General features: G+C 47.5%; 2 protein-coding genes and 1 long non-coding RNA gene across 5 annotated transcripts in view; 1 reads left to right on the top strand and 2 right to left on the bottom strand.

The window, feature by feature from the left end:
• Positions 1–10,581, bottom strand: part of LUZP1 (leucine zipper protein 1) — a 40,258-nt gene extending 29,677 nt beyond the window's left edge. For 2 of the 3 annotated variants that reach the window (XM_030504669.1, XM_030504672.1), the window contains exon 1: positions 10,401–10,581. The gene's annotated coding sequence lies outside the window, so the exon portion shown is untranslated. Of the gene's footprint in view, positions 1–3,511; positions 3,540–10,400 lie in introns of those variants that run through there. The other variant, XM_030504670.1, reaches the window with a different exon arrangement.
• A 125-nt stretch (positions 10,582–10,706) lies between these two features.
• LOC115615944 lies at positions 10,707–14,380 on the top strand. The gene is made up of 3 exons (XR_003994187.1): positions 10,707–11,156; positions 12,773–12,839; positions 13,118–14,380. It is a non-coding gene; the product is annotated as an uncharacterized LOC115615944 (long non-coding RNA).
• Positions 14,381–15,182: 802 nt separating this feature from the next.
• On the bottom strand, positions 15,183–17,870 carry HTR1D (5-hydroxytryptamine receptor 1D). The gene has a single exon (XM_030504673.1). It carries the CDS (start codon positions 17,433–17,435, stop codon positions 16,299–16,301), a length of 1,137 nt encoding a protein of 378 aa, XP_030360533.1. The 5' UTR covers positions 17,436–17,870; the 3' UTR covers positions 15,183–16,298.
• Between the last annotated feature and the right edge of the window lie 6,477 nt (positions 17,871–24,347).

Raw genomic sequence — 24,347 nt, 5'->3', positions numbered from 1 at the left:
AAAAAAGTAAATAAAACATTGACAAACAGATCACAGCTTGGATCTTTTAAGGAACGTGCTGCCTTTGTGAGAGCACACTTGTAGCTGTGGGGACTTAAACACTGGGTGCCCTCCAGAAGTTGGAGGTCCAAGGTCTGATGACTGGCCAGGGAATCCAGTAGCCACTATTGCTATTCTCCTTAACGCAGATTGCAGAGGGATACCCGGCTTCTGCTCCCTCTTCCCAGAAATGGGATGAAGTTATTCCCCATTTGCTTGCCTAAAGTGACTCTTTTGACTATGGTGGGCACTGACACAGGAGAAGAATAGCCATAATATCCAAGGGAGAAAATCATCCTGAGCATCCAGCTGCCTCCTTCATTATGCAACTAAGAAGCTGTTTGGGGACTAAGAAGTGTGGGACAGGATTTCCGTAAGGAAGGTGCTGATCCGTACTTCTCCCACAGACAGGGCTGAATCATAGAACGGTTTGGGTTGGAAAGAACCTTAAGATCATCCAGCTCCAACCCCCTGCCACGGGCCGCGACACCTTCCATTAGAGCAGGTTGCTCCAAGCCCCTGTGTCCAACCTGGCCTTGAACACTGCCAGGGATGGGGCAGCCACAGCTTCTCTGGGCAGCCTGTGCCAGCGCCTCAGCACCCTCACAGGGAAGAGCTTCTTCCTTATGTTTAACCTAAATCTCCCCTGTTTAAGTTTGAATCCGTTACTCCTTGTCCTCTTCACCAACTTCAGTTCATCCAGCTCCTACCAGCCTCTTGCCCTTAGGGCATGAAAGGGTTAAAGATGCCAACCAACTCATGACTATCATGGGAGAACTTTGTTCCAAATTCTCAGTTACACACTGCTAGAAGTCCAATATCTTGAAATACCCTTATTAACAAGAAAGAGGCAGTTCTGCCGGGCAGCCTGCATTTGCTTTTAAGTCTGCTGGTATCTAACGGACCACAGGTACTCTGGACAGAAAACAGACAAATGCTATTGCTCTTGGAGCACGTGTACTCCTGCAAGCATTACACAAGATGCTAATGAGGAAACCTGCAGGCTTAATGCCAAGCATTAATTTATCTGAATCCCATCCTAAATGAAAATCAGAGCAAAGAGGGCATATGCTTTTCTCACAACATGTTTAACAAGTGAAGAGTGCAAAAATAGAGCATAAGTCACAAATAGCAACAGAGGGTCTCCCTCCAGTCCTTTTCCAAGCATGGCTGGCTAACCTCACTCCCTCATGCTGTTATTTATGTGTCCTTTTCCCCCTTGTACTCCCTGAAGAAAGGAAGGATGTTTCACAGGAAGGAAGGACTGGCTTGGCTGTTCTGAGACAGGACCACACCGCTTCCCCCAACACACTGTTCCTTTCTACAGAGGAGGGAAGGAGTGGGAAATCCACATTTTCTATCTCCATTGCTAGTAAGGGCGGGGGGGAAATTAACCACAAGTGTCACAGAACCTCACCCAGCTCCCACTCCAAGTGGGGTTAACATCAAAAGCTGGAGCAGGTAGCTCAGGACTGCATCAAGTTCTGAATATCTCCAAGGTCAGAGATACCACAAGCCCTGGAGCCCTGCTCCCAGGTCAGACCAAGCTTGAAGTGAAGATTATTTTCCTTTATGTGCAGTCAGAATTTACCATGTTTCAACTTGCTGCACCTTGGTCGGGGCCATCCCCAGCATCAGTATTGACTGGGGCACGGATGGATCGAGAGCAGCCCTGCAGAGGAGGAGATGGGGGTCCTGGTGGATAAGAAATTAGACATGAACCAGCTACACGCGCTTGCAGCCCAGAAAGCCAACTGTGTCCTGGGCTGCATTAGTGTGAAGAAGTGTGGCCATCAGGTCAAGGGAGGTGAATCTTCCATTCTACTCTGCTCTCATGAGACCCCACCTGGAGTACTGCATCCAGCTATGGGGTCCACGGAAAGACTAGAGCAGGTCTACAGGAGGCCACAGAAGTGGTCTGAGGTCTGGAACATCTCTCCTATGAAGAAAGACTAAGACAGTTGGGGTTGTGCAGCCTGGAAAAGAGAAGGGTCTGGGGAGACCTTCTTGTGGCCTTTCAATATATAAAGGAGGGGTTATAAGAAAGATATAAAGAGACTTTTCACTACAGCCTGTAGTGACAGTTCAAGGGACAATTGTTTTAAACTGAAACACGGCAGACTTAGGTTGGACATAAAGACATATTTTTCACTGTGAGGGTGCTGAGGCGCTGGCACAGGGTGCCCAGAGAAGCTGTGGCTGCCGCATCCCTGGCAGTGTTCAAGGCCAGGTTGGACACAGGGGCTTGGAGCAACCTGCGCTAGCGGAAGATCTACCTCTCATGGCACTTCAGATACCACCTCACCACTACTGAGCAGAAGAGACCAACCTTCCCCCTTGATCTGCCCACTGTGCTGCCACTCACGCAGCCCCAGATGCAGGCACTGCCAGACCACCAAAACTTTGCTGACCCTGTCCAGCTTGTTGCCACCAGACCTGCTTTTGCACAGGAGGGGTGCCCTCTGTGTCCCACCAGCTCACACAGCACAGCTGGGCTCTGAGGCAAGGAACGTGCTGAGCACTCTCAGCTAGATGCTGCAGCAGCCACTGGAGGCACCCAGGCCAGAGATCTCTAAAAAAAGAAGAAAGAGAGGGGTGGAGGAAGACAGCCCCACTCTGCAAATCAGCTCAATGAGGAAAATGAGAATAGAGATGATCTGTTGGTAAGGGCTTGGGAGCATGTTCCTTTTGTGAGGCAGTCTGCGAAAGCAAGCTAGAGAGTTGGGGCTTGCCACTACTGCTGCTGGGGGGAGATGCAGGGAAAGCGACCCAGGCTCAAGGAGTGCCACACAGCAATCAAGGCAGTCAACAGGGCATGACTGCTTTTCTGCACTCAGCAGCTGCTGTTTTGCCAGCCTCACCTCCATTTCACATTCATCCATCACAGCTATTTCACACTCAGTTCTCAGGAGCTCATCTGCCGTCTACGCTCTGCAGAGACTCAGCACCCAAAGAGCCGTCTCTCCACCTCCACAGCATCGCTCCCACATTCACCTTCACACACAGTTCCATAGTTTTCCCAAAACACTGAGGATATTCACCCTCCCCTTCACAGTACCTCTGTGACAGTTCATTTCAGACAAAAAGAAACGCCCTATTCCAAACTGTGATGCTCGTTGCTATGCTCTGCCCAATGCAAAAAGCTATCTGAAGGCAACATCCAGCGGATTTAAGAGCATATGCAGGCAGTTTATAATATACTACAGCAAAATTTCGCATAGAAACATCAACACCCACGTGTTGCACAGGATACCTTTATGCTAAGACATTAATCACATTCAACACCACCAAAAACAATCCCAAACAGTAGCTACACAGAATGGTATACAAACAATGGAGGGAGAAGATTCATTAGGACTTCTCATTGTGCCAAGTTCAAATTCTCACCACAATGCAGTACTAACATTTATTATCACACAGGAATTATTGTTCTCCAGTAAAAACAGACGTATTTCCAAATGATTCACACTACCTGAGGAATTAACGTTTTTGCAGCAATGTTCCAGATCCTAGGTCAGGAATCTCCTTTCTATTCTGGTAAATTCCACTAAGATATCACATGTAACAACAAGTTCTTGAAGCAGTTTCATCAGATTTTCCCTTTAAGGTAACCCACTGCACTCCCACGTGAGGTACAGGCACCTCAAAGGCACAAGCAGCTGAAAGTGCTGCAGTGGAATCAGATGATCAGTGCAAGCTTGGAACCTCTGCAGCCTCCTTTCAGCTTTGGAAACATATCCTCTGATTTTCAAACCAACCCAACCAGGAAGCCACAGGCCAGTGCTGTAGCTCAACCCCCAGAAAATGCATATAACAAGTAATCTCTATGAAAGCAATTTTGAGAATGACCGTGAAAACGAAGTCTGACAGATCCTGCTGCAGCACGTAATGAGGGTGTAGCACTGCAGCAAAATCTGTCATTCCCGGCTGTCCGATGCTGTGCTGCATGCAGCACGGAGTGGCAGAGCTGATGACACCAGGAAGCATAGAGACCCGTGATCCAGGAGCCCACACTCTGCAGCCTCAAGCTGTTTTACCTTCATGCAAGCATCTGGATCTCATGAGAAAACAGAGGAGAACGTGAAAAGTAAATGTTCGAGGTAAAGAGAAACGTGGTCAAGCTAATTAAAAAGTTGCCTGAGCTTATGTTCATCATAACCAGTCTCATAAAAAGGCACATTTTCAGCTTAGGATGAAGCTACCACTTCAGAGGTCAGTTAGAACACTGCAACGTTTATATAGAATCATAGAATAGTTAGGGTTGGAAAGGACCTTAAGATCATTCAGTTCCAAGCCCCCTCCCATGGGCAGGGACACCTCGCACTAAATCATGTCACCCAAGACTCCATCCAACCTGGCCTTGAACACCACCAAGGATGGAGCATTCACAACTTCCCTGGGCAACCCATTCCGGTGCCTCACTGCCCTCACAGTAAAGAACTTCTTCCTTATATCTAACCTAAACTTCCCCTGTTTAAGTTTGAACCCAATATGATCATGTCCCAGCCTGTGGCAGGGGTTGGAACTAGATGATCTTTATAGTGCCTTCCAATCCAAACCATTCTCTGATTCCATAAGCACAGACACAGGTCCGACCATGTCACAGCAACATGCTCACTCTTTTGTCCCTAACTCCATCTTTTTCCTACTGTGCGCAGTGCCCTTGCTGTTGCCTGTTCCTCCACCCCTGGAGCAGATATGAGCAGTGGTGGGATGACCTGCTGCCTGCTGGCTCCCAGAGTGGCAGAGCTGCTGTCCTGCAGCAAAGGTGACATGCCCCTGGCTGCCCAGGAGGACCACTCTGCATGGTGCAGCCCTCTCACATCACCTGCCTGCAGGAGCAGATGCTTTTCTCTCCTACCATGCAGCCTGACACATGAGCCCCAAGCTTCAGGGGGTTTGTAACATTAACCATCAGAGCCAACTCCTCCCAGAGCTAAGAAGTTTTCATCTCCTTCTTTCTCAGAGCTGTGCAGTTCACACTCCAGGATGCATGTCCAGTCTTGGCCACAGCGCTGTTTGCAAGGTGCCCAAACGAAATCTGTCCTGCTACTTCTGAGCCAAACAATCACAAATCCATGCAAGGAACAGGAGTTAATATAAATCTTATTTATATTCACCAACACTCCCCCAGCCATCAAGTTTGCAATCTGAAATCACAAACCTGAGCTGCGGACAAGTGGCTCCCCAAGGGCCAGGGCAGCACAGGGGATGAGGTGGCTCGTGGTGTTATGCCGTGGCAGGCCAAGAAGCAGCAACACAGAAGCATCCAGCTCACACAACGTATTGACACACGCAAGTGCAGTGAACTTTGCTGCCCCAAGTCGAGTACAGTTGATCAGAGCCCGGATAATACCGCTCTGAAGTACCTTTGAGAAGAAGATACTTGAGGTTTGCCCAATCCAGTGAAGCTCTGGACCAAAAGTGCCAAAATTATTGGGACTTAATAAATACAGAAACATTTCCACTCAAGTCCCCTAAACTCGGTGTCTACTCCTGCTGCCCAAACCTGGGCAGCGCTTTGTGTGAGAAGGAAGTTTGCAAAGGCAGCATGTCCAAAATCACCATGAAAGCAAGTTGGTGGAGAGATAAAAACACAGGTGGCGATACTTAATGTGCTCAGGGGATGCTAGCACTGCACAAGTAACCTCACAGACTTTGGACCAGATCCTCAAACTGAAGTTTATGGTCATTTTAGGTGGCCCTGCACTGCACCTGCCCCCTCCTAGCCCTGTGCTCCTCTCTCCTGGCCACACAAAAGCAACCCTGCAACCAGGCTGGGAATTGGGCAGGGTTAAAGAGGGTGGGGGGCAAGGGGAGGCTGATGGTTAATTTTCACCCAGATCAGCTCCCTCCACATGACCACAGACTTTGTGTTGGCTGGGGCAGGGCTGGAAAGGGCACAAGGAGGAGAAGGACCTGGGGGTGTTGGTCAATGAGAAGCTCTCCATGACCCGGCTTCAGTGTGTGCTTGAGCCCAGAACCCCCCCGTGTGCTGGGCTGCACCCCCAGAGCGTGAGCAGCAGGTCCAGGGAGGGGATTCTGCCCCTCTGCTGTGCTCTGGGGAGACCCCCCCTGCAGTCCTGATCCAGCTCTGGGGCAACAGCACAAGAGGGACATGGAGCTGTTGGAGCGAGTCCAGAGGAGGCCCCGGAGCTGCTGCGAGGGCTGGAGCAGCTCTGCTCTGGAGCCAGGCTGAGAGAGCTGGGCTGGGGCAGCCTGGAGAAGAGAAGGCTCCTGAAGGGGAGACCTTAGAGCAGCTCCAGTGCCTAAAGGGGCTCCAGGAAACCTGGAGAGGGGCTTTGGACAAGGGCCTGTAGGGACAGGACAAGGGGAATGGCTTTAATCTGCCAGAGGGGAGATTGAGATGAGCTCTTAGGCAGAAGCTCTTCCCTGTGAGGGTGCTGAGGCGCTGGCACAGGGTGCCCAGAGAAGCTGTGGCTGCCCCATCCCTGGCAGCGTTCAAGGCCAGCTTGGACACAGGGGCTTGGAGCAACCTGCTCTAGTGGAAGGTGTCCCTGCCCGTGGCAGGGGTTGGAACTGGATGATCTTAAGGTCTCCTTCAAGCCAAACCACTCTGTGATTCTATGAGAAGCAGCCAGGATGAGGGGAAAGACAAACCCACCTCCTCCAGCCACAGTGCCCACCCTCACAGATGCAGTGCTTCCCAAAACCATGACTGAGAGGATGTGAAAATCCCTGTCTCTCCTCCAAGTTGACGGTTGCAGCAGGAAGCAGCAGCACTCATCTGCTCACTGTCACATAGAAACGAACTTATCAGCTGATGTTTCCTTGCACTTTATAGCTGTCTATTTTGGCAACTTTGTTCCTAAGCGAATAAATGACCCATTTCACTCCTGGGACTCTCAGTGTGGATCCTAGCGGGTTCCACCATTGGCAGAGCTTACCCAGCTCTTACAGCAAAAGGCCGCAGAGGAGGCTGATCACTACGTATAACATGAAAACTCATTTTTTCTAAACACCCTCTCCCCTTTCAGCCCTTTACTGTAATCGTGCATTCACCTTTCTGGATTGTGCTCCTACAAGAATCTCAAATGCTCAGGAATGCAAATGTTCAATTTGCTACACAAGCCATTGTGGGAAAGCACCAAAATAGCCTCAGCTCTGTTTTACAGAGAAGGAAACATGAACTGCCTGTGCATAGTGTTTATGCCCCTGCGTGCACACAGCTGATGCGCTTGGGTAAGGCTGGTTGTTGCACCTGCGTATCTTACTCCACCCTGGTGAGGTTAAAGAACACGAGGCTGAACGGTGCCTTATAACCCTTTATCTGCCAAGATTAGGACCTCGGCAGGGGAACATCACTGTCAAAACCTAAAAAGACAAAGCCAGAGACACAAAAAGATTAAGGCCTAAACCGCCGCGTTTTGGTGGCTGACATGCAATGCCACGCCTCATATTTGATCATATCAAAAAGCACTTGGATTTTCAGGCTGCTGAATCAACCCAAACCCCACTGGGTCCATGGGAAAGGCACACCCACAGGCCCTCTCCACGTCAGGGTGGTTATGAAGGCTCCTAGACCTGGACAATTTAAGGCAAATGGTTTGTGGGTTTTCCACCAAACTGATTCTGTCACCAGCTCTAAAGCCTCAAATCCAGAGGGATGTGACTGTCCACAGCGTCTGCAGTGGGTGGCCACAGTCACCACCAGCAGAAGGCTGCCTTCCCCTCTTACCCTGGCAGACCGCTAAGCTTGGACAGGGAGATGAATCCCTCCTTTGGTGACTATGGAGAGAAGAGGAGATCAAATTCAAAGGACTCAAAGCCCTTCAAAGATGCAACCTGCCTGAAGCAGAGGGAGTAACAGTATGGAAGGATGAAGCAGACCACCAGCAGCAGGGATGCGGGAAGTGCTGGTAAGCAACACTTGCTCATCAGCTGTCACCAAGCATTTGAAAACACTTGTGCTTTCTACTTCACATGTGCAGATCCAAACATCACCCAAGGCAAAAAGACTGAGACTGAAGACACAGCTAACAAAGCCATAACCACCACAACTAGTGCTCTCCCTTCCAAAATGTTTTAAGGGTTCCCATCACCTTCATTGCACTAGTTAGTGCAAAACATACTACTGCTGCTAGATCATGTGAATCTTCTAATCCAAATGGCTTCCTAAAAAGCTTATTTGCTTCATTTTCAGGTAACAATTGTATAAAAGTGTCCTATTTTGTCATGTGGCTCAGTCACACCAGCCACACTTCTTGAACAGCTTCCATGAGGAAGCAGGCACATATCATCTGGTACCTCACAGACCACAGCCTTCGGTGGGAAGGAAAGGTTTCACAGAGGATGAGCACAACCTCAGCGTGCCTATGGTAAGGTCATGCTCACAGATGTAATCACCAACCCATCTGAACAAACAAAATAATGTGGTCAAGATTGAAAGGCATACTGGGCTTTTAAACATTACCATTTCTGGTAATGGCCACATCCAAGAGTATTCTTTTTTAATGAGAGCTATTATTGTCTGCACTTCTTAACTCACGTTAAATGAAGAAATTCAGTAACTTATTCTCAGTTGGGCTAAGTTTTCAGAGCACCGACAAAGCCAGAGGGCGAGCAAAGATCCCATGCTGCCAGAACTTACCTTAACTTCCTAAAACTTAGAAATCGGTCAGACTGCCCTGTACTGGAGTGAAGAAACTATACCATTTATAGGATTACGAGGAAGCTGAGGCTGAGGAGCTGCTCAGAGCAGAACAGAGGTTAGTTAATGGGGACCTGCCTACTCTTGAATTGCTCTCCCACACCCCATTACCCCGATTCACTCCCTTCAGAACTTTCAGCCACACATCCAAAAGAAACACAGCGACCAACTCTCCACGGCCTCCTCCTCCTCCCTGCTGGCCTGGTGCAAGGGACCGGCTGGGGCAGCCAGAATGCAACCCCAGCAAGGGGGTCCCTTGCCCAGGGAGGGTCCTGCACCCCAGCCCTCCCCATTGGGAATCGGAGCCCCTGGGAGGGGGGTCAGCACGACAGGCAGCGCCGATGGTTTTTTGCTGTCCTTATTGCCACAGAGTCAACACAATGGAGGAATTATGCTTCTGCAAGTGCCATGGACATAGAGAAGTCCTGGAAGGTGCTGCCCCTCTGAAACATACTGGCTGGCCAGGTAACTGACCAGAGCACATAGCTGTTGGCTTTGTACTTGCATAGAGAGCAGAAACATTGAGGAACACTGTCCCTCCTCGCTATCCAGCAGGCCAGGAGATGCGTATCGCTGCCAAGAGACTGTAGGGATGTGGTAAGTAAGTGCATTTTTTCCCCTAAACTCTGAATGCCTGAGACTACTCCAGGGTTGTAAAAATACTTCCCCCTTTCACTGTCATTGCTGTGTGGCACCGCTTGGAGAGGTGCTCACCCACCCAGGCGGCTCAGGAAGAAACCACCCTGACACACGCTGCAACGCTGAGCACTCCTGCCCGTGATTTTTGTTGGCGATTTTAACAGAATTAAAACCTAATCCCCCTGCGCCTAACTTGAATGTGCCAATTAGTTGGGACGGTCGCTTTAACTTGTGTTTAATTGGTTTAAAGGCTTCAGATGTAGCATTAGAAAACGCAGATTTGCAATGGAAGCGCGGTCACCAAGGACAACCACCAAAGGTCTGGTATCCCACTTGCTTTGCGTGCCAGCACGTGCGACACCCGGCAAAGCCAAAAGTGGCACTTCTAAGCAGTTTTATGATGAGAAAACTAAGGGTTTCATGATCCTTCATCATTTAATTCCCTCGTGACGGGGGGGGGACACGACCAAAGAAGGCTAAAAACTAACAAAGGCAGCGCATCGGGAAAGCTCGCAAATAAAAAGAACGTTATAATGATAAATGTGGGTGGGCTGGGGAGAAGAAAAAAGAGGAATTCAGAGAAAAATAAGCAACAGGAAAAGGAGTATATGGAAAAGGTTATTCGCAGAAATCACATGCTTTGTGCGCCTGTAAACCTCCAAAATCTCAGCTCCATCAAACCCCGACGGTGCTTACGACCTTCCCCCGAAGGCAGCCCGCAACAGCCCCCGAAGGACCGCGACCTTCCCGGGCGGGGACCGCGCCGCTCTCCGGTCAGGAAAGCGGCTGTTCCGGTCACGTCGGAAGGAGCCCGACGGCGGCTCCATTTCCGAGCGGGATCCGAAAGGCCCTTTGCGGGCGCCGCTGGGCCGGGGCGACCCGCGGTGCGGCGGCGGCGGAGCCTCCGGGTCAGCCCCGGCCCAGCGGCGCCCGCCCGTGCGCGGAAGGCGGCGTTGGGTCCGCGGAGACAAAGCGGATGCCTCAAATTCCTCCCCGCCCCGCCGGTCTCCGGCACCCCCCGCCCGCCCCGTGGTCGCCCACCTCTGCTTACCTGTGCAGCGGGAGCCGGCCGGGCCTCCCTCCTTCCTTCCTTCCTGCCTTCCCTCCCTCCCTGCCGCCCGCGGCGCGCTGCAGCCGGCGGGGCAGCCCGGGCTTGGGCAGCCGCAGCCCGCGGGGGGCTCCGGGCTCGGCGGCGGGTGCGGGCGCTGACAATGAGGGGAGGGACGCGGTACCGGGCGGTGCTTTGACGTCAGCGGGAGCGGGGCGGCTCCGCGGGGAGACGGGAGGGCGCGGCGGCCATTTTGGGGGGGACCGGGGCGGGGTTGGGTTTCGCTCGCTGCTGCCTTCTGAGGGCTGCCCGGAGGGGAGCGGTGGCGGGAGGGACACGGTTGAGAGGCTGGGAGCGGGTGCTGCGGGACTGTTGTCGCGGTGGGTTTGTGTCCCCCGAACGAGCCCCACCGGTGGCCGCCGCCTCGGGGCTCTGGAGGGGCTGGTGCCTCCGCGGGTGCTGCCGCCCTGCCCGGCACAGGAGGACAGAGCAGAGAAGCGGAGGTGGGGTGGCACAGAGGGGTTTGTCTTCCAGGGCCTTCACTGAATCTGCCTTTGTTACCGGCTTTCCTCCTCAAGCAGCAGGTCATGGCGGGGATGCTCCCCCCCTGCAGTCCTGGTCCAGCTGTGGGGCAGCAGCACCAGAGGGACGTGGAGCTGTTGGAAGTGGCACGGCTGCATCTGGTGATACAGTGGCTGTGGCGACAGGGCTGCAGCTGCCGAGGCAGATACCCCGGAGAAAGGAACTCGGTGGTGTGAGGTTAGGGAATGGGCAAGTTCTGTCCCAGGGAAGGAAACGCGATACGTGACCTAGATGGAGAGAGGAGAAAGAAGGAAGCTCTGGCTGCTCTGAGGGGAAGGAGCAAGTGTTTTGGGTTTTCTTCATGGGGACTTAGTGCAGTCAGTGGAAGCACCAGACAAAAGGACAGAAAGGGACAAGTGGAATGGGGGATGTAACAAGGGGAAGAGGCAGATCCAGCTTTTGGCTGGACTGGGAGGTACCTTTTGTAGGCATACAAATAGGAGCAAAGTAGGGGAGCCCAACTCACCCTCAAGAGTAAAGGGGACCAGGAGGGGGAAAAACTACAACCCAGGGACTGGGAGGGGAGGAGGGGGCAGAGGCATGGGGGAGTGGAGGAGGAGGTGTGCCAGAGGTGGTGCACTGGTGTAGGGTGGGCTGGAGAGGACCACTCTGCTTGTGGGCAGACAGCAATAGCAGGGTGGGTTGAAGCTGGGGGGGGAAGCAGCAATCTCTTTCTTACTTGGAAGATATCACTGTGGAGTGGCAGCCTCCTCTTCTCATGGTACTTGTTAGAAAGGTGGTTTATTTCCAAGGGTGCAGGGTGTGGGTAATATGGGCAGATGTGACCAGAGATGATGGGTGAGGAGAGATGACAAACACCCATAAAATCATGAATAATATGGGGAAGCAACAGAAGCTGTCAGCGTGTATGATAACAGGGGACCCATGGAGGTGTAGTAGGTTTAAACAAACAAAAGTATCTCCTGCAGTTTGTGCACAGCTTGATAACGTGAGAAGCGGATGGCTGCAGGATGCCATGAACACCAGAGGCATGAGGTTGAAAAGGGATTAAACAAGCTCACGGGGAACAGATTTCTCAGTGGCTATGAAAAATGTCTGTCTGAGTCATCTTCCAGTTCACAAAGTCCTGAACTGACTCTTCAGATATTCTTGCTATTCTGTACTTGCTGTTTCTATGGTGAATTTAAATGAGGTGTCTAAGTTAATCTAGCAGCTTGCTGGTGACGATACACGCAGTGCTGCTTCCCTCCTGAAACTGCTTGTTTCAGGACACAGAAGTGTCTGTGCTGCTTCTGTTGCACCAGTTCTGGCATCTGTTCAGTTCATCAAATTGGCAGAAAATTAAGGCAGAGTGAATACTTTTCTGCCAGTTTAGTGAGCTGAATCAGCCCACTGTTGTCTGAGCCAGTGCTATCCATCACATCAAAATCTCTTGCTTCTCTCTACAGAGTAAGACTAGATTTATTTTTATTATCATTTTTTAATGGAAGTGGAGACTCTTCTGTTATTACGTGATCCCAGGTATACAGGCTTTAAGTGTTTATAACATCAGAGTCATGGTAAGATCCTGATATTTATTAAACTAGTTTCTAAAAGCTCCTGACAGAGCCGAAGCCTTAGCTGTGCTAGGTGCCACACATGGTTTAGGAACATTACTAAATGCAGTAAGCAGGAAGAAGAAATAGATGTATGCCTGCGTGGGCAGCACTGCAGTCTAGCTTGCTAGTCACATCATTATCAGGACTCTATTTGGCAACCAACATAAGTTTTGTTTGGTTTGTTGTTTTTTGTATGTGTGTGTGTGTGTGTGTGTAACTGTTTCTTGTTCCTAGGATCAGTGAGATACCACCATTACCATTACTACTATTACCACCCCTAGGATCCTGCAGCCATCTCAAGGTTAGTAACAAAGGCACTCAGGAGCAAGCAGCAACATCAGAAGCAGGTAGTTGTCTTATTCTGTTCACATTGCTGCTCTCTTCCTCTTGGTCAAAAAGCATATGCTTTTTTTTGTCATTAAATTCAGTTGAGTTTAGAGCGTGTTTCACTCCTTCCTGCAGCAGACATCTTAAAAATGTCAGCTGAATTAGGCCTACACATGGGACCAGAAGGGATGCATTTGAGGGTGCCAAGGATACTTGCCAAAACTCAAGACTGGTTTCTCTCATCTTTGAAAGGTCCTGGTAATTGGTAAAAGTTCCTGATGATTTGAAAAAGGACAAATGTCATACCTGTTGTCAGAAATGGCAAGGAGGATCCACACAACTACCAGCTGGTCAGCCTTAACTCAGTCCCTGGGAAGAGTGGACAGCACATCCTCCTGGAAGCTATTTCGAAGCACATGAAGGGCAAGAAGGACTGGGAGCAGCCATCAGGGATTTACCAATGACCAACCTCATTACCTTCTACAATGAGGCAACAGCCTGTGTGGACAACAGGAGGGCACTTGGTGTTGTATTGCTTGGTAATAGCCTTGACTTATCAAGGCCTTTGACATGGTCTCTCAGCAGTTTACTTGTAGCCAAGTTGGTGAGATTTGGACTGGGTAAGTGGAGTGTGAAGTGAGTGAGAAACTGGGTGGATGGTTGGGCTGAAGGGTCATATCAACTATATGAAGTCCAACTGGCAATTAGTTACTATGGGATCCTTCAGGAAAGGGGCCTCCCTCTCGGTTACAAGATGCTGGCAACACAGCTGCTGTGAAAATGTGACTGTTGCCACCAGAAGCTGGAGGTGGTGTGTATGTGAATAAGGCGGCTTGGAGGAAATCTGGTTGAGAGGGCTCTTGACTTCATTACCTAGTAACCTACATTTCCTCCTCCTGTTTCGCTGGTGCTGAAATCTAAATGCAGAACCTGTTATTGACAAGTGTGTGGAATATGTGCCTGGTCATTGGCATTTTTGGCAGAAGCATCTTGGCTGCATTAAAACAGAACTCAGAAAAGTTAAATGAATTTTGCTAAAGCTATTGGGAATTCCTCACCTTTGAGTGACAAGAGCTACTGAGCGCCTGTAGCCAGATTGTCATAATAGAAATTGCTTGGGATCCATACCTCCAACCACCCCTCCTGGCATTCCTTCAAGGGCTCTTAAGGTTTACTGCAGAGAGAGTAGTCTTACACATACAACATTTGTTCCTCCATCTCTGGATTGGTAAGTGTGGCAGTATTGCTTCAACCCTCACACTTCCCATGGCCATCTTTCCTTCACATTGCAAGATTCAGGCTTGGCCCAGGAGGAGTGAGCAGCTTCCACTTCCATTGTCTTGCCAGCCTTCAGCCATGGTGACTCCTCGTTGCTAACACTCATCCCCTTCCCCAGTTGTAGGAATAACCCGCACTGAAATGTAATTGTGGGGTGCTGCAGTGAACACACAGACATGCTTTGACTTTTATTTAGCTATTTCTTGTGTTTTCAATAAAATCCATATTATCATTGAATTGAATTATCATTGAAATAGCTCTCTGCTGGGACAACCACAATAGTGTCTATACAAATGAAAAAAAAAGGTCTTTTAACTTACCTACGTGCTCAATATTGCAAGAGCTTCACCAGAGAGGCACTTAGAAATCATGCAGCCCTCATGTGCCTTCTGTGAAGTACATTTGTGTACTGCTGACTGCGATCCACAGAGCATTAATGACATGATAAATATGGACATTGATCTCTGGGACATGATAACCTCCTCCTTTCAACTCTGAGATTATTGGGTGTTATTTATCTTTCATTTATGATCCTTAGCTGATGTTTTCCTGTGCCAGTTCCATGTTACTATTTTTTCCAATATGAGTTCCTGAAGCACTTTATCAAATATTTACCAGCATTAAGAATGGTGTAATATTAGACCATGTGCCTTTTTTAATTAGCCTATGATCTAATTAAAGACAGGGCCTCTTGAATTGAGCTGTGAATTCTGTTTGCTCTTGAATCGAACAGTGTCTTATAAATAAAAGCCCAAAGAATAGTAGTGGATCATCTTCCTACGAAACATAGATAACACCCCATAATCCCTGAGTTGAAAGGAGGAGAGTGTCCACAGTGCCCGCAGTACGGCTGTGGCGCGTGTCAGCTCACGTGTCCCCAGGCAACGCACAAGGAGTGAGCATGGGTGAGAGAACCACCCCTGCCAGTGGGAACTGTGGACCCTCTCTGGAAGCAGACAGGGTGGACATGGCCAGGTAGTGCCACCATCAAAAGTTCTGAGCTGGACTGAGCTAGATCAGCTCTCTCTTAGGAGGGGAGAGCAGCTGTGTCCCAAACAGGGCAGCTTCAACTGCCCTCAGCGTGTACTGTGAGAGAGAGGACTACAATCCTGGGACTTTTACACAACTGCTCTGCCTGATTCTGCAGCATGTGGGTGTTCCTGGGGCACGCACTTCATGGTCCAGTCCTCAGCAGAGGCACCAGCAACAGGAGGAAGCTGCAAGACTGTGCAACAAACACAAATGAGAGGCTGACGAGCTGTGGCGGACCTGGACATGTCGCTTAATTCTCGCGTCTCTACCTCTCCATTTCTTGTCACCAAGGAGTGAACCTTCCGACTCTTTTTTAGGTCCCAGTTATTCCACATTGGCACTAACTATATATTTTCCTGTTTCAGTTTGTGCATGCAAAAAAGTTAAGTAACAGAAATACAAGATTGAAATACTTTTCCATAATTTTCATGCTATTTATTTTGTAGTGTTTCTGCACTGGCTCTTTTATTAATGATAAAAGGTGTCAAAATTATTTCAGATAAATGAACCTTCTTTCTACAGTTCACCAAAAGCAGAGCTTAAAATGCAGTATTTGTCAAATACCCACAGAACTTACGCACATGCCATGCCTTCTATGCTCTGCTGCTTACAGCCAGGCTGTATCACACCAAGTTACAGGTCTGATCAGTTGCAAATGGCTAGGGTACATGCCATGGGAAACGCAGACATCAGAGCCTGCTCTCCAGATGCTTTCTCAGCCTACGTAAATTGTTAATAAAATACAGCAGGAATACTGTCCTGGAACTATACACACATTTTCCTCCCATCAGGGTACAAAGGCGTGGCAGAATTGGATAACGTGTCATTTCGTCACACAAACTCAGCTCTCTGGTTCACTCTCCATCACTTGTTGCAAAGCTTACTTCATGTGTTGATCTTATATACACAGATGATCACTGCAGAGACCACAGACACGTTCTGTTATGGGATAGAGAGTTCCAGACAGAAAGTACCAAATTGGCAGGAAGTTCCCAGTTAAATGCACAGCGCAGGGTAGCAGCAGAGATGGCAATTATGACTCTCTGCCTCAGGAATAAAAGCACAGGAAGGTTCCAGGTAGGTTGCAAGGTTGCACAAGGGTCAGTAACACGACAAGAGAGGCTCAAGATGAACACTTCTTGAAATGTATTAGTTTTTGGAAAGCCTGTTTAAATTCTTCATTAAAAGCTGTATAAATGACTGGATTGATCAGTGAGTTTAAATAACCTAACCATGTAAAGAAGTCCAGGAGGATGGGATGAAACCAACAAGCATCTTGGCAGATTGGCAGGACTAGTGACATGACAAAAAAAGGAAGCCAGCAGAAAATGAAAGCTCCCAGAATAATGCCTAAAGTTTTGGTGGCTTTCCTTTCTCTTGCAGCAGAAATTCTCTTCCTTTCCAGGACACTATCTGCAAGCTTTATTTTAACATTATTGATAAATATTGGGGATCCACCTGAATGGGAATGCCCTTCATGAAGACTAGCATTAATGGAGCAGAGGGAAGACCCAGCAGAGCCAGTAATCAGGTGTGCTGTAGTAAAACGTTTCCCATATAATGAGGGTGGCCTCAGGATCCTGGATCGAGCCGCTATATAGATTCTCCCGTACAAGATGAGGAGGAGCACAGTTGGGATGTAAAAAGCTCCACAAGTGGAATAAATTGTGTAGGAAATTTGATCTGTGTTCACACTACACTTTGCAATTTCTTCAGGAGCTTTCACTTGCCTCCAGAAAAATGGTGGCACAGAAATGCTAATAGAGATCATCCAGACCACAGCAATCATGAGCGCTGCTCGGCCAGTCGTCCGGCGTTTGGCATATTCCAAAGCATCTGTGATAGCCCAATATCTGTCGAGTGCAATGACACAGAGGTGTAGGATTGAGGCTGTGCAGCATGTGATGTCTGACGATAACCAGATATCACACAGCACTTGGCCAAAGGCCCATGTGTGGGTGACAGTGTAAGCAATACTGATGGGCATTACTAGGACAGACACTAAAAGATCAGTCACTGCCAAGGAGCCAATGAGGTAATTCGCAGGTGTGTGGAGCTTTCGAGTCACAAAAATGGTAATAACAACAAAAACATTTGCAAGGACCGTTGCCAAAGTTAGAACAGACAGAAGGACTGACAAGGAAATCTTCAGCCCTAATAGTGTCCTTTCATCCAAAGCCAGTGGCGCTTCAGTGAAATTTAATGACTTATTTGCTGAGCTCTGGAGAGAGAGCTCTGCTGAGTGGTTATACTGAGTCATCCTCTGCTCTGATTTCACTTCTCACCTTCCAGTGTAATCTTTCTGGGACGATGAAGGAAGATGCTTATTTTTTTGCTGAAATAGAACTTTTCATACTAGAGCCCAACACTGAAGAAATATTAACTTGTTGAAAACTTCAGGTACTCTCCTAAGTTACATTTTCCATCACATCACATCAATGACATCATTGTTAAAGCAAAATGTTAACGTAATCATCCAGACATGATTCTGGTGTCTGACAATACAAGCACTACCACAACATGAGTACTGTAAGTGGTGGGAACTTAGGTGTTTTTCATTTTCATCTTGCAGGTGACTAAATCATTCTTTATTACCTTTTATTCACACCTCCTTTCTCAACTCATCTTCTGCAAAGCTGCATCAATCAATACTGAAGAGTGAGATGTCGAAAAAGAAACATCTGGGCATGTAATTGATGCCCCTGTGCTTGGGACAAAGCTACCCTCAAGAGTATTTTCTCTTCCTCTCTGTTAGCTGAATGTCACGTTTTTGATATTTATAAGGGACCCTTTATTAGTAGAGTACCCAAGATATAAACCAATACTGTCTGCATTCCTTCTGTAACCATCATTTCTGCCAGAATTGTAAATCAAGACCTCTTTTTGAAAAGCTCAGAGCTCGGTTTTCATTTATTCCTGCAGACCAGTGAGGTTTTCTCTTCAACATTCAGTCTTCAAATGCTGAAGTCAGGTGTTGGGTACCAGAACTCAATCCGTTGGCAGTGAATCTCACAACATGTTCCAAGAACTGAGATGCTCCTGATCATGCACATGGTGAATGACTGTAATGACTTCTGGAGTAGTGATCCCCTCAAAAGAGGAAGAATAGGCTGGTGAAGGGGTTCTGGAAAAAGAAAGCAAATTTTTTAGTACAGAATGGTGATATAAGAGTTGCGGTCGTTGAGGTATCACAGTCTGCAATCTACAGGCTTTCCATGCGTTTCTTTAGATTCACTTAGTGTAACTTGAAATCTTTACAAACCTGAAGAAAACATCCTAAGACAGATTTCCTTGAGACCTCTGACTCAGATCCCCCCACGAGTACCAGAATGTCACTTACGTTATGCCAGCCCAAGCTTTCTTGAAAGAGATCGTGAATATGGTCCTTGAACAGCTTTGAAACATTCTGTGAGGGCTAAAAAGAGAGACACTGAACTTCTCGACGAAGATAGTCACCAGGCCAGCCTCCTCCGAACCATCGAGAAGAAACACCTCTGTAACTCATAACTGGTACATCTGAAACAGAGCTGAGAGTCACTCAGTTAGGAATCTGTGGAGCAAGAGCATCATATACTTACATGAAACATTAACACTTCAGTGTCAAACAGCCTTTCTTGAGCTCCTGAATCCTGACATAAGAAACAACACTTGTCAGGTTTGAGTGTTTGATTTTGTTATAAGCAACCACCTTCTGTGAGTCAAACATTTTTAAAGATGCTTTTTCTTCTGAGGTGTGTTTTTCCAATAAAGGGACCTTGAAGAGTCTCCTATTTCACACTAAATGCCTTGGATTTTTTAGCAGGAAGGCTAACCCAGCTTTCTAATGACCATTTTTGTGACACTGAGCAAAGGTTCAACTTTTGAACGTAAGAATGACCACATTGACCAAAGTCCATCAAATCCAGTCACCTTTCTCTGACAATGGCTCAACCCTGTTGCCTTTTTCTGATGCTTTCACAATTCTGATATGTTCTTTTTGAGACAGAGGGACCAGAACCACGAAGTGTTGAAGATGTGGATACACCATTGATTTTACTGCAGCATAATAATAGTTTCTGCTCTCTTCTCAATTTCTTGCCTAATGATTTCTGAGATTTACTTTGCCTTTTTTTTAATCATTCCATAGCCTGATCTGACATTTCCACAGAACAGTCCCAATTAATATAATTCCAAAGCCACGAGTGGTGACATCAGCATTTTTTCCTGTTTGCTTTGCTCACTTTTTGCATCTATCTGTCTTGTATTCCTTCTCACACTTTTAACTAAGGGTCTTTGCAGCTCTGCACATTCAGTCCTTGTCTTTATTACCCCGAAGAGCTTTGTTTCATCAGCAGATGTCACCACCTCACTATTCATGTACTTCCCAGATCACTTAAAGTCTCTTGAGAGTCCAAGTGATTATACCAGTTGGACTTTACTCAGTCCACATCAGCTTTTTGTAATTACTTCAACAGATTGGTGAGGTATAACTTACCTTTCCAAAAGCCTGAGCTTTTACTGTTCCCCAAAACACCATATTTACTATGTGTACAGTAATACTATTGTTTATTCTAGTCTTTGCAAACTGGCTAGGTACAGACATCAGGCCTATGGATAAGCAGTTGCCCAGATCTCTTTGGAAACTGGTACCACAGAAGCTGTCTTGCAGATGACGGGTGCCAAAGGAGTTTTAAGTGGAGGCTGAACACCCTCGCTGATACCATTGCATTTTGGATCTTGAGTTGCATTGAACTCTTTAGCTGAGCACTGTCTGACAGTGGAGATGTGATGTTCACTTTGGCCTGAAATAAAGGTTCCACTTGTAAACATCCTCCAAATTCTCTTTAGTGAACAGTGATGGTAAAGTTCAACTGATTTCTCTGTGAGACATTTTCTTTATCTTCTCCGTTGTTTTCTGATTTTGTCTGCTGTTCCAGCTCTGCAGTTAAACTAACATAGTGAAGGCAAGGCAGCAGGGCAGGGTCTCCAGCCTGGTTAGGTTGGAGGAGAAACCAAACTGCAGCAGGGCAGGTAACCTCAAAAGCAGGAGGCTGAGTTACGACCAAGTGCCATCATGTGGGCTGTGCTGACATGGAGCTGCAGCTCTGCGCCAAGAGAGGCCAAGGATATCCAGTCCAGTAAAGGAAGTCATGACCCATTTCTGTCCCTTCTGGAACACAGATGCCATTTCTGGAGAATGGGGTGAGTCTTTTAGACAACAATTTCATGGAATTACAGAATCACAGAATAGTTTGGGTTGGAAGGGACCGTCAAAGGTCATCTAGTCCAACCCCCCTGCAATGAGCAGGAACATCTTCCCCTAGATCAGGCTGCTCAGAACCACATCCAGCCAGGCATGGAATGGTGCAGCTGGCTCCACAGTAAGAGAACGCTTTGGTGAACCCCTGCAGATCTGTGCTGGCGTGAGGTAAGTAATGGATACACCAATAAGTATGTTGAAATGAAAATACAGAATTTGCTCTTTCACTGAATAGAATATGGAAAATGGAGAACAAGATGAAATGTCTTTTAATAAGTGGAACGTTCCAAGGTCACACTGAAGTGAGAGGAATTAGGGAATTCATTCTCTCCCCTTGTAGCTGGGTAACAACCAGGGGAATTGCAAAGGGTTGGCTGAGAAGAGAGCTGAAGTTCAGCAAACTACTGAAAATCCATTTGCTCTCCCATCTTTTTGCAATCGATTCTGATTTTTCATGTGGAGGTATAACCCGCTATCTTGTCTAAAGAAAACAGGTCTATTCTCTCATGCTGAAACCTTGAGCAGTAATAAAGCTGCTCCCAGAGTGAGCTGACAGACACCAGATGGCAGTCCAAACGGGAATCACACTCTAGAAAGAGACAGTTCGTGGGAGAACTCAAAAGAGGGGGAGATTTTAAAGCAAGTTCTTGTGTATTTAGGACAATTGACTCAAGCATGCAGCATGAGGGTATCTGTGGAGTCCAACTTGGAGATGAGAACCCTGTTCAAACATCATGGAATATGTTTAGAATAAGCTATAGGAATCTGCCAGTCCATAGATCCCAATCAAATCAGGATGCAGCTTCTAGGACAAAAACAAAGCAATGACAGAGTGTTCTGCACTGAAAAATAGGATCTGCAGAAAAGATGAAGCCTGTGTAAAAGTAAAAAATGAGGAAAATCTGTAAAATATAGTGTGAAATCTGTACAATGTTTGCATGCATCAGTGAGCTGCAAAAGTAACCACATTTTCTGACTTTGGATTAAGCTGCCTGAAGTACCTGCCATTTTGCAAAAGCTATAAATAAGATACACTAAAACTGACAGGAAATAAAATCTATACGTCCCCTGTACAATAAAGTAGGCGTAGGCTGCACTGTGTACTGAAAAGACTGCCACATTGCCGTCAGAAATAAAGAAGTTATTGGGTGGACTGGTTTAAGAACTGTAACGGGAGCTTGCTTACAAGCTGATGTGCCATTTGGACTTCGAGTCAGCTCCTTGAAAAGACAGCAGAGTAATCTAGAATAGAAGTGAGTGTTGTCATATGACGAGGAGATTTCAGCATCGCCCACACAAGCTAAACTCAGAGCAAAATGTGGGGAATCTACCAAAGTGTCCCTAAGACAAGCTGCCAGGTCCCTGGGAGAGAGGGATGGGCACTACTGCAATTGCTCCTCTGTTTTCTGCTCGAGCAAGGACGGTGAGCTGGAAGGACATCACAGGTTTTGGGAGAAGCCCAGAGCATCTCTAGGAAGTGGCAACGTGCAGCCCTCATGCAAGGTCTTTCTTTGCTCCTCTGTTCTCACCCAGTGATGTGCATGGCAGAGTGACATTTCCTACAGCTCTGGCTCCAGCTCCTCCACTGTCTCTTGCTCCAAGCAGGGAGGACTGAGCAAGGTTCAGCTTTTCAGGACCACTTTGTTTGGCAGGAGGAAACAGGGACTGCTCCCAGTCTCAGGCTGAGAGCACAGGGTCCTGCCCCAGTCCAGGCTCTCATTTGGCCACTGCTCAGTGGGTGCCTCTCTCAGCACAGGCTGAAGGGTGAATTCCTCCTGGGTTGGTGCCAGGCAGGTATTGCATATGCCTGTAGGCACCAGGCAGTGCGTCCAGACACATACCCAGCTCTACTCACACCTCTGTGCGCCTGGGGACTAGTTTTCACTTACTCATCCCACCCTGACATTTTACACGGGATCCTATCTCCTGATTTTTGCAGGTATCTGTGTTAGGAGAAAAAAATGATTAAAAATTCAGGCTCTGACCTGAAACCATGAGCATGAGTTTGCACCTGAATTTCTCATGTGTTTAGGCAGTAGCAAGTAACTGGTTAGACTGGTTATTCTGATTATCCAGGATGTTTTTGAGATCTCAGGTGTACTTCGCATCAACACCAAACAATTCTTTAATACTACACCGTGTTTCCAGAAGCAGAGCTGTCATACTCCACTCATAGCTAGTTTGCCCCCTCCTGACCTTTCTGTGCTCTGTCTGCCTCACTATAGCTGAATTCTGCAGGGCTGTTGCACTTCAGGAGTTGTCCAGCTCATCACAAATCAAAACAACAAACTTCAAACCTAAGTATAGATCAACTGTTGACGGATAACACTGTATGGGGTTAGTCATGATACAATGAACTGTACATTTTCTAAACTTTTTATTAGGAAAAAAAACAGCTGTGCTTTGCTTAGGTCTATACTGATGCATCAGTTCTGTTTGGTATGTATGTACGTTTTGCACTGGTTATAAAATCAGTAAGATGAGCAGTGTTTTCAATGTTCTTCTCCTTGCCCCCTACTTCGGGATGCATCAGAAAGTGCCAAACTTAAGGTGAATTCTTCACAGTCCATTTAGACAGGTAAAAACTCACTGTGAGCTGGTCAGCCCCGGCAGGCAGCTGAGCCCTGTAGGGCTGAGCATCTCTCTTCCCTGACTGTAAGGGGAGCTGGTGCAAAAGAGTTCATGTTTCTAGGAGAGTATACATGACACTGCATACAGTCACTCCAGCATAGTTCGTGCAGCACAACTAAATCTCTAATGCTAGGCTTATAGTGACTATTTCAAAGTAAATCAGGTATGCCTGCTTTGGGTTTATTTTTTGGTACAGAGAACAGTACTCTATGATAAATTGTATATAAAACATTTCCCATGTTAAATAAGCAACTGTGATAACTGGCAAGCAAATACTGGCAATGTTTAACTCCTTCTCTCCCTTCTCCCACCTTCTAGTTTTGATCAGCTTTCAAGAAAGTATTGATATTTTTTCTCTCTTGTGTTTATACACACCAATATGCATTAGCTATCCAACGTGTTGCTAACTACCAAGTTACAACTGCTGTTACACCTCATATGGCAGGGGTGATGGAACTAGATGACCTTCAGGTCCTCTCCAGCCCTAACTATTCTATGATTACTTATCAAAGAGAAAGGTTGGGATTTAGTGGGCAGTGATGCTGGCAAATACAACACTGCAACGTTACTGATCATTTCTTTGGAGGGAGCAGGGGCTGGAGCTCTTAGCTCTGGCATTACCTAAACTCTCATAAACTCCCTGATGACAAACATGCACAGTGCAAAATCTCCAACAAGCTTTTTCTTTCTCATGTTTCCTTTCCCACTATAATTTGATGTCATATAATAAGTGGAACTGTAAGGGCAAATGAAATACTGTGGGATGTGAGATTGTAATGCAGACTGTGCCCAAATGCCTGCAAGGGGGAATACGGGACAAGAAGAGTGACACTAACTCTGATCTGGATGGTCTGATACAGAAGGCCTGACCTGGCACGTCTGACATCTAAAGAGTGGTCAAACCTCTCAGGCTCCCTCTATGGAGATTCTTTTTCCCTTCTGTCCTAGAAGCCTGTTTTAGCTGGTGCTCGCTTCTTTCCATGACCTGCAAAGGAAACCTGGAGTCATTCCAGCACTTCAAAGTCCAACTTGAACCTGCCAGCCTTGCCTGGAGTCTGTGGAGGACAGCAGGAGAGCTGGAGCAAAGATGGGAGATCAGGCAGGGGTCTCCTGAGTACCTGCCATGAAGCATGGAGCCCACTTAGAAAAGGGTGGGGCATCACTGTTACAACTCCCTACAGAGTGCTCTGGGCTGTTTTCAGACTCAGGGATTTTTCCAAGTGTTTAATGATGTTCTAATTCCTTTCTCTTTAAGTTGACAAAATGTTAGCGTTCATTCAATGGAGCAATGGGAATTAGGCT

This window comes from Strigops habroptila, chromosome 12 (genome assembly GCF_004027225.2).
Source record: "Strigops habroptila isolate Jane chromosome 12, bStrHab1.2.pri, whole genome shotgun sequence".
Lineage (NCBI taxonomy): Eukaryota > Metazoa > Chordata > Aves > Psittaciformes > Psittacidae > Strigops > Strigops habroptila.
Note: the sequence above shows the minus strand (reverse complement) of the source record. Positions and strands in the feature narration are given on the sequence as shown.

Excerpts from the sequence above, each read along its gene's own strand:
- HTR1D (XM_030504673.1), bottom strand. The coding sequence starts at position 17,435 with ATGACTCAGTATAACCACTCAGCAGAGCTCTCTCTCCAGAGCTCAGCA.